Genomic DNA, 17,742 nt, shown 5'->3' on the forward strand with positions numbered 1-17,742 from the left:
CCTGCATCACTATCAACTACCTGAAGTGGAATAAATCATGATGTTTTTGTCCAATCTATTTCAACAGACATCCTGCAGCCCTTACGATACATCTATTAAGAGACAAGCAATGAAAGACCAAAGTGACTAACTTTGAGCGAATTATTTACAGACTGTTACTTTATAATTAATACACAATAAATCCACAGATGTGCAAGGCCAGAGAAGTGCCCACAGTGAAACTTTGAAACTAGTAAATAGAAGTTTCAATATTTTATTAAAATAGCATATTCAACCACTGTAACCAATAATACATTAACTTTATTCCCAGAGTATGCACAACACAGTAGTGATTCAAAATATCCTTATCCATGGTAATCAATGAAAATATCTAAAATTCAAGTGTACAACTAAAACTAAACCTTTGAAAAAATCTCTCCTTTAAAGAATACATAAAGCTCTCATAAAGAATTCTTTTAAACTCCTCTATATGCAGATGTCAGTGTCTCTCACCTGACAATACCATTAGCTTTTTTCTTATGCATAGTAGAACATCTCATATTTTATAGTACCCATTTTATAAATAAATTGGCATTTTCCATCCCATTTGTGTTTATCATCAGCTTCACAAAGAAACCAGTAAATAAAACTGTCAAGGACAGTCACAACAAAATGATCTCACATCAAGATATAAAACTTGAAGATACTAAAAGATGCTTCTACTCTATTTTACATAAAAAGACAGATTTAAAAAGTGCAAGGCAAGATTTGCAGGGAAAGGGAATATTTGTTTGTTATTTTTAGGCACATCCACTTCTTTAAAGCAAGCTTCAGAATGAAATTCCAGTTCGTTCTTCATGATACCTGTTTCAAAGTCTCTCAAAAAAAAATAATAATAAAAAAAAAAAATTACATCCGTCAAATGTCAAGCAGGGAATTTCCTGTCCAACGAATAGTCTTCAGTTGTGTCTTGTTCTTCCTTTTTTCATCCTTGCAGGTTTTGGTTTGGGAATATACTGATTGTTCGCCTGATACTCAAGTTCTTTACGGAAGTAATGAATTGCTTTATTCAAACCTTCTTCCAATGGGACCTGTTCCCAAAAGGGAGGAGAGAATCATATATCTCTAAGTTCACATCAGCTCATTTCTCAACAGTATATTTTTAATACAGCTATCACAAGGCAGACAGGGAGTCTCTTAGCCAATGTAAGTATTAACAGCACCACATACTGGTTACATCTCCACACTGCTGATGAATCTGAGCTTTTAAACAGCAGATATATTTTCTGACATAGTAAGTCGAAAACCCAACAATTTTAGATCTCGCACATACTTATGATTGGTCTGTTTAGTATCAAAACAGACATACATAATTCTCCTTTTAATTCCTAATACATTGAAAGAGACAAACACACAGCATTTAAGCCCCTTGTATTTTTAAGGATTAAAGATCCTCTTTCACAGAATGGTATCAAGCTGGCATCCAGTATCTCATTTGATATTCTTAAATCCTATACAAATAATTGTAATTCTACAAATTGTGATGTTTAAATATGGGCATAGAATATGGAGACAGGAACAACAGAAACACAAGTACTCCACTTTTCTCTGGAGCCATATGCTGGGATGCTTGCTGATACCATCCCCAATACAGGAGGATATAAACAGCAGCACAAAAAGCTGCTTGCCTTGCTGTACCAACACTGCACTGCTACTTCACAGTAAGTTTTGTTACTGGCTGTGCCAAACACAGAAGGCCAGAAGTACAAAAGTCAACTGTATTAAACTTTTTGTGATTGCAACCCTTGCCATCATCCTTGTGCTTTCAGGCATGGTCTATTAATATTGTGTGTCTCTGTGAATCCTTTCAGAAGAGTCTGGATCCACCTTTTTCCATAAGGTTTACGTTTACCATGGAGGTTCACATATCCTGGAATGATTTTTGTCTGCAAAACAAACCACTGTACTAGCTAGAATGGGGAGCTGGTTAAGAAAGTTACAGCTTTTCTGGGGATTAGGCAGACCTTACCTCCCCAAACCAACCAGCTCTTATCATCAGTGACAGGAATGAGGACTGCAGTAACAAGAGCAAACCCACTAGCTCTGGGTTTGGTAACATAGGTAACTATGTACCATGTATTTCAAAGGATAAAAGAAAGGTAAACATTTCATAATGCACAAGTGAAAAAGTTAAAATGTGTATCCCAACAATGTTTTTTTTTCCTACTGAAGACTATTACAAATGCTAATGCTAATCTGCTCTTCTGGATGGCACAGGCCATACAATCTTACCAAGTAATTCCTGAATTGTGAGCTCGTGAGCTAGGGCAACAGATGAGGGACAGTCTTCTAAAAAACTGTCCAGGAGATTGTGTTAGGCAGATATTCTGATAAGGGAAATGTATCATTATCATGTAGCCCTCCCTCATCTCATCTGCCTCTCTGTGCTTTTGCACACAGCAACAGTAATTCATCTGTACATACCACAGGCTCCCAGCCAAGCAGTAACTTGGCTTTTCTGATGTCAGGTTTTCGTTTCTGAGGGTCATCTTGTGCTTCTGAGAGAAACTGGATTTCACTTCCACTGCCTATTAAACAAGAAACTGTGAATTAACATTTGCAATTCACTGTGCTTTGCATTTACATCTTGCCTACCAATTTCAGCAGTAGGTCTTTCTGCAGCTTTCTTCTTCATGATTCTATCACTGAAATGCTTTGCACAGACACAGCTGCACTGCATGCAACAGCTGGGTGAACCACCTGTCCCACAGCAACATGGATTCACCAAGCATTTCATAAAGACTTCAGCACGGATTCACAAAAATTAAGTTACGGTTGACCAGTCTAATAACCTCCTACGATGAAATGACTGCTTCAGTAGCAAAGGGCAGAGCAGTGGATATCATCTACCTTGACTTCAGGGAGGCTTTTGACACTGCCATAACATCCTCATTGAGGGCTGGATGAGCAAACAGTCAGGTGGACTGAAAACTGTCTGCACAGCCAGGCCCAGAGGGTCGTGATCAGTGGCACAAAGTCCAGTTAGAGATTGGAAACTAGTGGTGCACCCCAGGGGTCAACACTTGGATTGACACTGATACACCAAGTACTGTGCTGCCATCCAGAGAGACCTCGAGAAAGGAGGCTGGAGAAAAGGCTGACAGAAACTTCATGAAGTTCAACAACAAGTGCAAAGTTTTGAATCTGGGGAGGTACAACCCCAGGCACCAGTACAGGATGGGGGCCAACTAGCCGGAAACCAGCTTGGCAGGAAACGCCGTGGGGGTCCTGGTGGACACAAAACTGAGCATGAGCCAGTCACGTGTGCTTGGCACAAAGAAGACAAATGGTACCCTGGGCTGCAGGAGGAAAAGTGTTGTCAGCAGGAGGGAGATGATTTTTCCCACTATTCAGCACTGGTGAGATCCATATGGAAAGCTGGGTCTAGTTCTGGCTCCCCAGTACAAGAAAGACACAGACATATAGACAGAGTCCAACAAAGGGCCACAGAGATGATGAAAGGGACTGGAGCACCGCTTCTATTGGGAGGGGCTGCAAGAGCTGGGGCCCCTCAGCCTAGAGAGAAGGCTCAGGGGAATTTCATCCCAGTGTGTAAATACCTGATAGGGGGCAGTAAAGAAGAGGGAGACAGGCTGTTTTCAGTGGTGCCCAGTGACAGGACCAGAGGCAGTGGTCACAAACTGAAACAGAAGGCTCTCTGTGAACATCAGGAAACACTATTTTACTGTGAGGGTGACTCAGAACTGGCACAGATTGCCCAGGGAGGATGTGGAGTCTCCACCCATCTGGACATGGTCCTGGGCCACTGCAGTAGGCTGCCCTACCTGAGCAGAAGGGTTGGACCAAATGGCCTTCAGAGGTCCTTTCCAACCTCAACCACTCTGTGATTCTGTCAGCACTTTTGCATTGCAAAAGAACTTCAGTTTCTCTTTGCCTGTATTCTCCGATCTGATTTAAATAACCAACATAGCACTGGCTTTTCCTCATGACAATACATGGAAACAGAACAATTTCTCTAACCATATCTAGCAAATATTATACATGCCATGTTACTGTGGAATTTTATGGATGTAGAACTAAACTGCCTCTCTGGGTGGACTGGAACAGATCAAGGTGTTTGTGAAGAAACAGACAAATGGAGGTGATAATTAATCTATATACTTGATAGGTTTGGTGCTGTGATTTTTCAATTTCCTTCCTTGATCTGTGGATTTTCTGGAGGGAACAGTCCTCTCTTAGAAACACCAGATGCATCAGCTTCTGTACTGTATGTTTGAACTCAACTTTTTCACATCTATCAGAAGCACTTCTGGAATCTACAGACTAAAAACCTGTGGCTAATGGCAGCAGTATGTTTCATCTCATTGGGAAGCCATACTAGAAGATGAAGCACAACCATTTATTCCATCCCTGAGAGCTCTGATTTGTTACAGGTAACAGAGCAAGAATGAAGAGGAAGTCACAGTGTTTTCTTCGCAGGTGCGTCAGAATCACTGTTAAATCAGCGAAACGCAGAGAAAGACTGTTGCCTCAGCAAGAGATTTTTAATGGTAGTTGAAGGAGCAAAGCCTGCACAATTGTGAAGAACCACCTTGCTGAAGTATCCTTATTGCAGCTAAAGTGTTATGCAAGACATTTTTCATTCATGGGCTTTACATCTCACTTTTTGTGGCAAAACAAACTAAAAAATTATCTAAACATTATACAAATTAATGGGTAGAGATTGCAGATACACAGAAAATGTATCCATTCGACTCTTCATGCAACATTTTACATGCAACTGAGAGGATCTGGATTATCTTATTAATATTTAATTATATGATCAGGATACAATTAAATGCCTTCGATAAAATTATTAAGAAATACAAAGACCAATTAAATTATCCACATGTTACACACACTAATCAAGCAATAATCATCTAACAACAATAAGTACTTCGTAAGCTTTACTAAGAATTACTTATCATACTCACCAACAAGTTTTTTAATTAACTGGGCAAACTCTAGGATAGTGTGCTCTTCTGGATTTCCCTACAAACAGAAGAGATATTCACTACAGTAACAATTAAACACCTTACAACATGCTAGACATGAGATGATTCTAGATGAGGCATGTTAAACTCTGAAAAAGCTAACTGTTAAGCTTTATTCCTACTTTGATGAAAAAAAAAAAGTAACTTTGACAAGCTCCATACACATTAGTAAAGTTACTCTCCATTATATTTGCCTTGGTAATTCAGTGTATGTATGGAGATGCCCCCAAAAAATTAGTCAGTAAAGAATGGGCAAATGCACCTCAATCGCAGCAAAGGCATAGGTCACTCAGCAGCCCACTCAACCACATTATCAGCTGGAATCTGCATCAAGGACTGAGCTGAGTTGAAGACAGATGATATAACGAAGAAGTATCCTAAATTCTCATTTCAGCCAAAGTTAGGAAACCAAACTAATTTAGCTGCAAACAATTGCTTCTGCATAGCTTACATATCAATGCATAAGGACTACTTGCTTTCCCATACAATATTCCTTTTCTTAACATTTTTTTAACCAGTTTGCACGTGAACTCCTGATGAAGATTTCAGAACAAAATACTGAAAATCTCCTGCTGACCTTCACCAGACCCATTTCCCACCATTCCTAGCTCTCCTTGTTTCAAAACTCTTCTTTACTACATCTCATTTCACCTAAAGCTGAACAATCAGATACATATAGATTTAAACACGGAGTTTTCTAGAGACAAAATTTCTATCAGCATCTGGATAGAAACACAGAAATTAACTCACGGTCACAGTAGAAAAGGAAAATCTAGTGAACAACTGCCTTGCAGAGCTAAATATCTGATTTGGGAAAAAGTTGGCATACACAGAAATGACCTGGCATATGCATCCTTTTTGTATTCTTATATCCACTGCTGAGAGCAGGGTGACAACAAATGGAACAGAACAAAAATCCAAGTAATTTTCTAATCAATATTAAAAAACTATATCATAAAATACTATTCCATTTTCCTCTAATCAAGGCTAGTATGAAGTGTTTTATAATTATTTAGATCTAAGTATTCCTTCAGTGCTTTTTTCAATTAAAACCATTCTTTGATCATTTCCTTGTATTTTGCAGTAATTTCTTCCTTCGTATTCTAATTACATAAATCTTTTTGCTAAAACAAATTAAAAACTCCAGCAAGTTTATGTTGTTCTTGGAACTGTAAGATCCCAACATTTAGGGGCTTAATCTTTATTTTTTTCTAGAAATCAGTATCAGTGACAAGGAGGAAAGTGGAGGTGATCTTGACCACTGCACAGTAACACAGCAGAGTGGAGCTCTCATACTCACCAAGTTGACAGGACTGCTGACATTGCTGTTCATCAATGCCACCAACCCATTTACAAGATCACTGAAAAAAAGGGAAGAACAGACTGAGAGAATTTCCATTTCTCTATAAATAATATTAGTGTCAAAAAGGAGAGCTGCCTCCTCAGAACTTCAGTGAAGCAGATCAGACAGCTGAGAAATGCAGTAATCATATTTACTTCAATGGGTGCACGTTTACTCAAGCCTTTGTTACTACTAAATGAATAACGTTTCCTCTTTCCTCCAGTACTCAAGCATATTTAGAGGCAGACTTCCAACACACTTCAAACAGAATAGAGTAAATTGCAATTCAGAAGCACATGACACCACCACCTGCTTTGCAGCCTGTTGTTTGAATTGTCTTTTCATTTTCAGAAATTCTTAAACCAAGTTTGTTAAAACTCAGTATTTTGGTGTTACCTTCCTCTAGCAAAATAACCCAAAGTTATTTTGCATTATCAGCAACAAACTTAGAAGTTTGGTCCTGACACAGAAACCGAGATCCCTTTCACTATGACTTATGATCAGGCTACTTTGACCTGATGGGGTTTCTGCAACATCTATTACCACTGTTACTACTTTCAGCAGAGGAAAAGAATATTTCTAAGTGGAGAATTATTAAAACAACCCAGTAGCCCAGTCTGTTTTTTTTTCATTTTCTTTTTAGTTTTTTAATTCTTGTGCACAGTTTGCACATCAACCACAGCAGTCCCAAAGACACAACCACAGCAGTCCCAAAGACACAAGGTGGCAGCACTGCATTAAAATGCAAGGAGTGACAAACTGCTCAGCATTAAAAACTTGCCTATCTGTTACTTGCTGTGTCTTGAAGGGAAGAATGCATTAATATCTCAATTAAAAGTTCTAAACCAACTAATGTTTTATTTTTTCATACTTCTATAAATCTCTGTGTCTCTCTTCTGAAAGTAAAGCTGGCCTAAGAATGAACATAATTTTTTTGACTAAGATGAACACACATACAAAGCTGGCCAACCTCTGAGAACCATGAAGTGCAGTAAATTATCAGCCAGTACAAACAAGGCTTACCTGACATACTGGAAGGCTCTTGTCTGTGTTCCAGGTCCATAGACCTAAAATCATATGGAAAATAGAAAAGTTACATAAACACAGAAGTCCTCTCTAGCTCAATTATCTTTTCCTTACCATTCTAGAAAAACGTCCCAAGAAGAAACACCTGAGACACAAGCTCAGTGTTCCAGAAATATAACAAATTGTGCTTGCAGAGCCTTTGGCAAAGTATCAGTTCTTTCAAGGTCATCTTCCTCTTGGATCTGTCTCCAGTAAACATATCCTTAGGCATTTTTTTAATCAGAACTCTGCATGAAGGAAACATTCTCAGGGGTGTAGGACAGAGTGATGCTTTGTCCTCTCCTGGAACACTGAAAGAGGGTTCAGCATGCACTCAGCCAGAAAAGGGCATCAAATATTTAAAGCAAACTTCACACTACTAAGATGTGGTTATGATGAGCAATTTTGATTCACTTGTTAACAACAGCCAGCTTCAAAGAGATCACTAAATGTCAGTGGTCTCTGAAAAATTTGTCAAGAGAAACAGCACTGTGTTTAAAGCAATCAGGCCAAAAAAAAAGTCATGTGGCTATAAATAGAATAATTTCTAGATTATGTAACTCCCACAGTCACCTGCACAGATTTGTATCAAAACCTTAAGAGAGAAAAAAAAGAAAAAGTTTTCTCAGGTTATGTGCTGGTACTTCGGAACAAGTTGTTTAAGTTCAAATGGACAATAAAGTATACTTAAATGCCATATACAGAATGGCATTTGATACCATTAGTTTAACTGTGTGCAGTACTGAAATTCTGAAAGCTGCCAGTGGGCACATTTAAGTGGTAAAAACATTTCAGTTTTAACTGGTGACGCACACATCCTACCATCAACCTGCTACAACAGAAAGGCTTTCTGGAAGGCCAGAATAGAAAGCATGCTTGTTTTCCGAGAGGACAGAAAGGACAGTACAATTGGTGTACAGGCCACCATCGGTCACTTGGTAAGCCTCGTGCTCTCTGAGGCTGACTCAGAGCCAGAAGGAATTCATATTTCAGTATGTAATGAGAAAGATCAGGCATCTAAGAGTTCACCAATAAATGATTTTGAGAGGAATGCACCAGGAGGGTACACTGACAGCATGAGGGTTTCCCAAATAAATAGGAAGCAGATTTTATGTATTTATTCCTGCTTGTTTACTTTTAGCTTGTGGGATAAGTTTTACAGAACAAAGTAATTTAAGAACTAAGTAATTTGTGTGTGATTTCTGCAAAGTCATTCGTGTGGCTATCTTTCCCACCTGCAGGCAGTGGCTGGAAAATACAATATAGTTTCCACCTTCCAATATGGTGGAATAATACCCCGCCTAAATACCTCCCAATTTCTCCTAATAAATCCTTCATTTACAATAATATAAAGCAAAAATTGTCATGTTTGCATTGGCTATAACTCTACAAATTTACAGTATTGTTTTCTCAAGAGATTATTTGCTCCATTTGAACAATTACTTTGAACTAAGAGACCGAACACATTCAGTTTTGAAAGAGGTCAACACACTTGGTATTCCTTTCAGCCAAATTCTGTGATGATACAAGGGTGACATTTTTTTAGGTCTCAGCCACTACTTATTGCTCATAACTCATTTCATCTGACCTGGTCAGCTAAACAACTCTCTCCTTAGTTCTTTTCTCATATTAATTTTCAACATCAGCCACTTATTGCCTACAGAGCAGTGATGTTGGGCAAATATTCTAATTTAACCTCTATTACAAGTACATTCTTGCTAAACTTTACACAGTATAGTGGCTATAAAAATAAAATAAAAATAAAGCTTTCAGTGTTCCCTCCCATAGAAAAGCACTGACTCCAGACTTCTCTTACTGATGTTCTGAAATATCCCATGGATTGTACGTTTCAAAGCAAGATAACTGCTTCGTATTTAGTAAGGCTTCACAAAACTTCCAGTTAGTGTTCTTACTCTGCTCTTCTTATAAAAATTACAGTCCTACTGTCAATAAAAGTTGAGAAACTATGCAAGAATGAAAAAAAAACATCTGAGAGTCCAAAAATGGCACCTATATGCAGTGGGGACCAAACCTAAAAAATAGGAGTACCTTCTGATCCTCTGTAAGCAAGGTAAATTTTCTAAACAGCATTTAGAGGCTCAGACTTTAATGCACAAAGAAGCCATCTTGGGAACATATGACACTGACAAGCCAGCATATGGTTACACTCATATTTTGATACAAGAAAGCCCTACAAGGATCAAAACAGTCAAAAGAAGAAGCTCCATCCTCTTGTCTGCTTCTATTTGTTTAGTGTCTTGCAGGTTTGGGGAGATGCCTGGGTAAGAAAATTAAACTCTTTCTGCAGGAATTTAAGTGCCCTTATTTTATGTTTTGAATGGAAGAAAGCATTGAACTCACACAGTTGTGCAATTAGCCTACACAGAGCTGAAGAGACTCCTATCAGGGACTAGGCAAGCTGGGTTCACTGGTTTACTCAGCTACCTAAGACTAAGCCCTGACATCTGCAGTCTTAATGCTGACATATGACAGATTAAATGTCATATGCCCTAGTAAACACTGGCCATTAAGTCACAGTCAGCATCACACAATTGCTACCATACACTGAGCACTGACAGCGCTTTCTACAAAACTAATAAATCTCTGCAGAAAAAGCAAATCTTTAGGAGAAGCGGTGAACACGGCATTACTACATGCTTGTTACTCTGAAATAACCACAAGCCTAAACCAGAAATTTAAAAATGGCTAGGAACAACAAAGTAGATTCATTACTGATGAGATTAAAAACAGTATCAAATTGCCTAAGTTATCACTCACTGAAAAAACAGCAAGCAAATGCTGACCTGCAGACAAGACCAATCTTTCAGAAGTTTCAGTGTACTTAAGTCAGATGATGTGCACTGTTTTGCAGAACATACAGAATTTGAACTTCTTTATTTTCCTTCTTCTGTAAAGAGTTCCGGATTTCACTCTGTCAGTAAGGTAGTATCTACTACCCAAGTTTTGCAGGGGATAGCCATACTTTGGCATATAATTTGAGAAAGATTAAAGTTAGGGGAGATCTACCACAGGACACCAAGCTTTATCTTGCTTGGGCATGACTTATTCCCTGGTCTATACTCTTCAATGCTCTGCCCAGTTTCAGATTTTGCTCTACAAGAATTACAGTAGTTGGAGTTGCCACAAAACTTTCATCCTTTTTCTTTTTGGATTGTCTGCTCCTTCTTAGAGAAATTCCTGACTGATCTATTTCATAATCTCCAATAGAACGAATGCTGTCTTAAACTCAAGATAGCTGCCCTATGGAGGTACTTAGCAACACCTTTAGTTATTTGGCAGAAGCCATTGACTATGATTTCCTGGCACTTCACTCTTCTAACCTAAGCAAGAGTAACAAATATTTGTATGACATTTCTGTTGTATGCCACATAAACTATAAATGTTTCCATAAACTCATAACTGATCTCAGATTCCAAACTACTTCTCCCTGTTTCAGGTCAGGCAGGGTCTGTACTGCTAAATTATCAGCAGCATCTTTGGTAGAGTATTGGCCTGTGCCAGCTCTGGCTCTCTCAGTGTTGTGACTTTGCTTAAGCGTAATCAAGAGCCATTCACAGCAGTTGGATGTGGCAACTTGTTTTGGCAGGAAAATGTAGCTGTATAGAAGTGGATCATGCCACAACAGTTTGTCAATGGTAACAAAAACCAGCCTTGGATGGCTTTGTTTACTAATACGTGATGTAGCCTGAAGGCCTTTAACATTACAATACACAGGGAAAATTTGGGCTGAACTCCAAGCTTGCAAAAAGACATTTAGATGCCTAGCTTCCAGAAAGGGTTTAGAATAAGTTCCTCTACAGGAATAAGTACCAAAACAGGATTCTGTAAGCCTTGCCATGCCATGTCCCCATATAAGAGTTGTGAGACAGATAAATATTCAAGTTCAGGATGACTAAAATGCTTGTGCAGATTGCATCTGGTAGCCTTGTTTCTTTCTGGGAAAGGAACGTTAACACCATCAACAGAGCACATTGTCACATACATAATTCTATACATTTGGTACACTGAAAGACTAAATTTTGGAGGGGTGGAACATCAGTGTTTTCTAAAACCTATTCTCGTTCACAGCACATGCAGACAGGATATAAAGATGAATGGTTCTTCCTATCAGCAAGAGTCATTACTTACTGTTAGTGGTTCTCCCTGGAGAGCTTGTAGGATAAAATTACTGACAACTCTTCCATCATTCATATGCATTCGAGGACCAAAGGTATTGAAAATTCTGGCAACCCTCACTTCAACTCCTTCCTGTAGGCAAAGAAAAAAGAATTCTTACTTCCTTAATAAATGTGTCTTTCTCCCTAAAAGTGAAAATTAACTCTTTTCTGTCCAAAAACTTTCTTAAGAATCCCTCTTTCAGCTTTAACATGCATTGTTTTCTAATCATGAAATACTTCTAATCCTGCTGAAAAAGGTAGTGCATACAGCAAGGTAATTTTACTAGTTCTCAGTATTTTATAACGCAAATCTAAATCAGTGATAGAACAGCTCAAGAATTCAGCACATGCATTTGCTTCCAATAAGAACTTGAAGATTTTTCAATAATACCCTTCCAATAACAAGTTAGTTCACCTGGGCCTTACCTACTTTTTTTTGCCCATATGAAGTCTCACAAACACCAGATATAGTACCAAAGTAGCATTTCCATAGATTAGAAAAGTTGAATATGCCAGATAAGCATCATTAAGAAGGACATAAAATGAGTGTGTTTGAAACCACAGTCACAATGTTTCTTAGCACCCTTCTTATTAGGCTGTGTAAATGCATGCATTACAAGCCAAGTCTCTTAAATGGCTTGGTTTTTACCAAGAAACATTTCTATCATTTCGAAAGTCCTTTCTACAGAATATTTTGCAAATCTTCAAAGCAAAATGCAACAAATATGTGAAATTTGAAACTTTCCGGATACAGCATTTTAACACTGAAAGTAATCTCTCTCTAGATAGTTTCTGTTTACTGACACATTCATTTGGACAAGCCACGGTTCATGATAAAACCTACAAGAAGGACGCTTGTCCCTTGTGAGCTACAACACACACTTGGCTACCGTTGTGTTCAGAGCAACATGGTATCCCTGTAAGCAGACAGATGCCAAAGACTGACAGTCACATGTCAGGGAGGAAGATGCCAACTTCAGCATGAGCCTAAGCATCCTCTTCATATTACCTGGTCCTCCCACCTCCCAGGAAAAGACATCCTTGTATCAGTCACAGGAAATAATTTTTTGAAGCAAACTTTGTTCTGCTGATTCACTTCATGTACAAGTGACACTTGAAGGAAAACGTGATCTTCTCTCTTGGGTCTCCAAGTGATTCATAAACAAATGAATCCTCAAAGATACTTTGTGAAAGCAACAGCATTAGCTTTTCACAGGTGAGAGTGAGAGGTAAAAAGCACATTTAACACTTCAGCTATTATTTGGTGTTGAGAAATTGGAAATACCAAGTAGTATAGCTAAAGCCCAACACCTCCCAGCATCGAGAAGGCCAAAGAACATTCAGTTCTGTTTAACTGCAGGTAAAGATTCATCTGTCATTATCAAATGTTGTTTACACTTGCAACTAAATTGCAATCTAACAGTAACCAGGGAGGTAACCTGTGCCACAGGAAAAGCTACAGTCCTTGCCACATAACAAGCTTGTATCCCCAACAGAGCCAAAAAACATAACCTCACAACAACCACTTGGCGCTGCTGAAACCCTGAAAAGATCAGAAGTCCTTTTCCATGCAAAATGCATCAAGTTGGGAACATACTCTTTATTTCCTGTTAGCTAAAAAACTACAGCAGTGTAACACTTCAAACATATACTTCTAGCAGCATATTACAGAGCCATTCCGCAAACCTTCACTGTATCTGGAAAGACATACAGTGATAGAGTGGTTCCTTCTTTTGTTTTACCCAGCACTCTATCTTAAATAGGACACTGACTCCTTCAGGGAGGGATTGTATTTCATGTGGGCTTTCCAGATATTGCCACTAATAACAGGTATAGAAAATAAGGCACTTAGACGCTAGTATTCAAGATAAAAATAACTCATTAAACAATGCTGATAAAAAAGACTCTCTTGTTCTGCACAAGCTATAGTAGCAGCCTTGTTTTCCGGTTTTGGCTGGAAACTAGCAAATGATGTAGAAAAGAAAAACAACACGTTCCCTATAGGCACTTACTCAGAGTCACAATTAATCCATTATTTCTTCTCCCTTCTATTTATTCTCCTCACTCCTCTGTAATGTTGTCTCTTAAAATCAGTATCTTTTTATTCATAGTGTCACCTGGCAAAGCTTTTCTCTGCAGCCTACTGCTTTGAAAATATTTTCTATGCAGTTGAATTTTCATTTGTGCCTTTAAAACTGAGTTCTATCTTCTCAAAAGAAACTCTTGCACAGACAAAGAGATTTTGGAGTCAATTACTTAAAAATTGTCCTATGTTTCCTTTAGACGTTTGATGAACATCTCCTTTGCAGTGATCCTTTTAGTATGTTGAATAACTCTACTCCTTTTTGTATTAATTGCCTGTGAATACTTACACTATGCTCTTACCTATGTCCAGTCACTCTGAGTATTAACAACGTGTAACAATGACTACTTCCACAATATTCCCACTAGCAAAGTCACCCCTGGATGCAGCACTCCAGGTAGGGTCTCACCAGAGTGGAGTAGAGGGGCAATACATATATCCAAGGAAGACCTTAGTTGCATTCTGAAAATGCTGAATATTTTGACAAATGGTGGTATGACCTTATCTAGTAAAACAGAAGTTCTGTGAAGGAGAAAAATCACTAGCTGTGCAATCATATCTCTTCCATACCAAGTCACACACCTGTATACAAAGTTTATGCAAAAAAGCACTTCAGAAGAACAGTGAAGGATCGGCGGGTAACAAAGCTAAGAGTGCAGAATGAAGGAAGCAAATACACTGACAACCTGTTTTTTATGAGAGTTTTAGTATGGCTTCCATCTGGTTAAGGCAGTTGAGTGAACTGAACAAGGCTTTCCAGGAGGGAGTGCTAGCAAGAACTGAAAAAGATGAAGAGAAGGGAATTCTGAAGAAGTTTGAATCAGAGGTTGCAACTCAGTTCTCAGAAGAACAGGGCAAGGAAACCTGAGAAAAGTTCCAGAAGCAAGCACCTCCACTAGCACTAAGGAGCAAGGCTGACCTAAGCTTCCATGTGAATTTATGAAGGAAGAGCTGCTCCCAGAAGCCTACAGCAAATATCCTCTTAAACCACATGCTCGAGTGCCTTGCAGTGGATGAGATGGACTTGTGTATGTGCTTTGAATTTGTGAGTGCTGCATTTCTGCAGCAAATATTTCACTCCTCACCTCTCCTTGCAATCAGATGCTTATATATTTCCTGAATGCTACTACTACCCTCTGACTCTTTGATAACTACATACTTCCGGGTTTGTTTAAAGACAGCAGTTGTAAACAGGAGAGAAACAGTTGTAAACAGTCAAGAAATGCTTTATTCATAGGGTCAAAAGAAGTGAACAAAAGAACACTGCCAGCAGAAAAGAGTGCACCAAAAAGGTCTTGGTCAGGACAGGCTACTGAGGAACTCTGATAACAGTGAATAGTCATCTTTGGGTAGATTCAAGAACTGCTCTGATTCAAATTAGCTGTTTGGAAGTATAATGCAAAATTTAGTTGTCCTTCATATTTTTTTGGAAACACTATTAGGTATTTAAGGTATCTAGCAATGTGCATAATGACGGACATCTTTGGAAGACATGAAAAAAATGCAGATTAAGTTTGCCCATTTCTTCTTTTTATTGAAGCTGGAAATATTTTAGCCTGAAATCCTACAAATTCTACTGTTTTGGGCTATGTCACTCCTACTGAAAATCCTCTTAAAAGCACAATATCTACTTCCACAGAGGAAATCAGACCTTCCCACTAGCAAAAGGTAGTATTTCCTCCACCAGTAACAGCCTATCATCTAAATATTAACACCCCCCCACCAGCTCAACAGTGTTTCAGAATAAATCTGAACATGAGACAAGCTTGGGTAGACTTCACTAACCCATAATAAAGTACAAGAAATATATCACAGAGCTGCCCCTAGGACAGAGTTCATTTGCATCATGAGTTTTTACTTAATGCATGTGGGCACTGCAGTTCCACCTTACAAATCTTTATTATCCGTTGTAAATCCTGCATAAAATTTATGAAATGCTATCATGACTCCTCCTGTGGTTTTAAGATACAGCCCATGATTTTCAAAATTACCTCCAGTCTTGCCCTTCTAAAAGAATACTGCAGTGTGTACCACAAACCTGCAAAAAATTCAATGCACCATAGCACAAGAATTTCTCATAAAAACTGTAATCTTCTTCAACTGCAAATGGATTTCCAGACTGACGAGGAATATTCTGTTACAGTGAAATATCAAAGACATCATCCTGAACAGGAGCAGTACCACCATATTGGACCTTAAATGATTTAAAAAAGAACAGAGGAGACTGGAACCTCTGCCTTCTCTGTCTGGCAGAGGAGATTAGACAAAATTACTACAATCTCTGTGCTAAAATACCATCACTAAAGTCTTATCACTTCAGCTTGATTCTCTTTTCCAGGTTTTTAAAAGCACTTAGTATTTTATAATTTAAACGTTTAAAATTCTACAGAATTTTAATTTTAGAATACTATTTTTGATTTATACTTTTGTATATTAAGGCTGCAAATCAACAAGAAATACTGATACAAGTTTCTTTAGTGTGCCACATTTTCTACTTCAATATCCCCCAGAGATTTTGCTGAACCACAATTAAGCAAGATTGATATACAGGTAAAGAGTCAATGCTGTGTTAGTTTATGATGAGTTTCTATCTGTTGATTATGAAACCCAGGGAAACTGGCACGTATCGTTTCACAAATTTTAAACTGCATTTTTATCCTCATGTTACTGTATTTGTCTGAAAAAGTACATCACATGGCTAAGTATTCATATCTTTTGTTAAGGTCTGTGTTTGTACCCACATGTTTTTACCACTAAAGTGTTTAAAAGTGTTGAAAGTACTTTTTAAAGAATCTCCTCATTTTTACCCGTATATTCTGATTTTGATTATGCTCATTAAACATTCCACATTTATCAGTAATGGCCCTATTCAGCTGTATTCACTTCTCAACACAGTAAGGTCACTTCAGTTTAATCTGTCTAAAAACTATGATACTGAAAGACATATTACACCTATTAAGAAGACTAAAGCACATTTTCTTCAAGAGCACTGCTCATTTGAAAACACATGACAGATGGGAGCCATAAAACCTTCCCACTAAAGAAAACAAATTTTGCAGCTATAGTATGTGTTCCTACTCAAGACATTCTCTATTGCCCGCCTACTCCTAAATACATATATTACAGTCTTGCCATACACTAGCCTTCATTAACTACAGAAAAAACACTGAATCTGATACAAGTTTAATACCTGCTTCATGTATGCATAGCACATGGTCTCTGCAACCCGCTTTCCTTCATCATAGCAGGCTCTTGGACCTATTGGATTCACGTGGCCCCAGTAATCCTCATTTTGAGGGTGAACTTCAGGATCTATGGGGAAAGAAAACCATCTTAAATGAAGATCTATAAAAAGGTGACTTTCAGTAGATCACTCGCGTTATACAATTCAACAGCTTCTCTCTGAACTACACATTTAAAAGAATCTTACATTTCACACAATTCCTTAGAAGTGCATTCAATTTTGAAGTGTGAGAAGTACATCTGATAAAAAGGCAAGCTAAGACAGTGATGAAAATCTATCATTCTGACATCTGCCAAAATATTTGTAAATACCCTTATATACAGTCATATCTAAAAAGCTCTAAATGTTGTTTTATCCTTCTTACCTCCATATACCTCTGATGTAGAGGCCAGTAGCAGCCGTGCTCCAACACGTTTAGCTAACCCTAAATTTTGGGCAATCGAGAAAGAAAAACACAATTAAGAGCAAGTGCAAGAATCTTTCAGTCACATTAGCTGGTTCAGTGTGATCCTGTTTTACATGTTTTTAAAGAGAATTTGATTTCACTGGACAGATCTGGCTGTAAATCACATCCATAGCTCACATTCCCTAACTAGAAAACTTAAGAAATGGCAGAGCAGCACCCACATGTGATGTGTTTGCTTCTGGGACTAAAAGTTGCAATGAATCAAGATCCAAGAACTTAATGTATTACAACCTAAATAAAGGCCAAGGAAGCATAAACCACTTAGGAAATTAGGATCTTGAAATAACACACTATATTATGATTACCAAATCCTTCTTTACATAGCTTAAAG

The 17,742-nt window shown here is 38.2% G+C and overlaps 1 protein-coding gene across 3 annotated transcripts in view; it reads right to left on the reverse strand.

The window, feature by feature from the left end:
• Nucleotides 1-237: 237 nt before the first annotated feature.
• UXS1 (UDP-glucuronate decarboxylase 1) overlaps nt 238-17,742 on the reverse strand; it is a 56,082-nt gene continuing 38,577 nt past the window's right edge. For all 3 annotated transcript variants that reach the window (XM_017817384.1, XM_017817382.1, XM_017817383.1), the window contains 8 exons: nt 17,310-17,369; nt 16,892-17,013; nt 11,590-11,709; nt 7,399-7,442; nt 6,334-6,394; nt 4,974-5,031; nt 2,464-2,567; nt 238-1,070 (listed from right to left, as the gene is read on the reverse strand). In XM_017817384.1, coding sequence (XP_017672873.1) covers nt 939-1,070; nt 2,464-2,567; nt 4,974-5,031; nt 6,334-6,394; nt 7,399-7,442; nt 11,590-11,709; nt 16,892-17,013; nt 17,310-17,369 — 701 coding nt within the window. In that variant the 3' untranslated portion in view covers nt 238-938. The remainder of the gene's footprint in view (nt 1,071-2,463; nt 2,568-4,973; nt 5,032-6,333; nt 6,395-7,398; nt 7,443-11,589; nt 11,710-16,891; nt 17,014-17,309; nt 17,370-17,742) is intronic.

Source organism: Lepidothrix coronata, unplaced genomic scaffold (genome assembly GCF_001604755.1).
Source record: "Lepidothrix coronata isolate B3197 unplaced genomic scaffold, Lepidothrix_coronata-1.0 Scaffold60, whole genome shotgun sequence".
Lineage (NCBI taxonomy): Eukaryota > Metazoa > Chordata > Aves > Passeriformes > Pipridae > Lepidothrix > Lepidothrix coronata.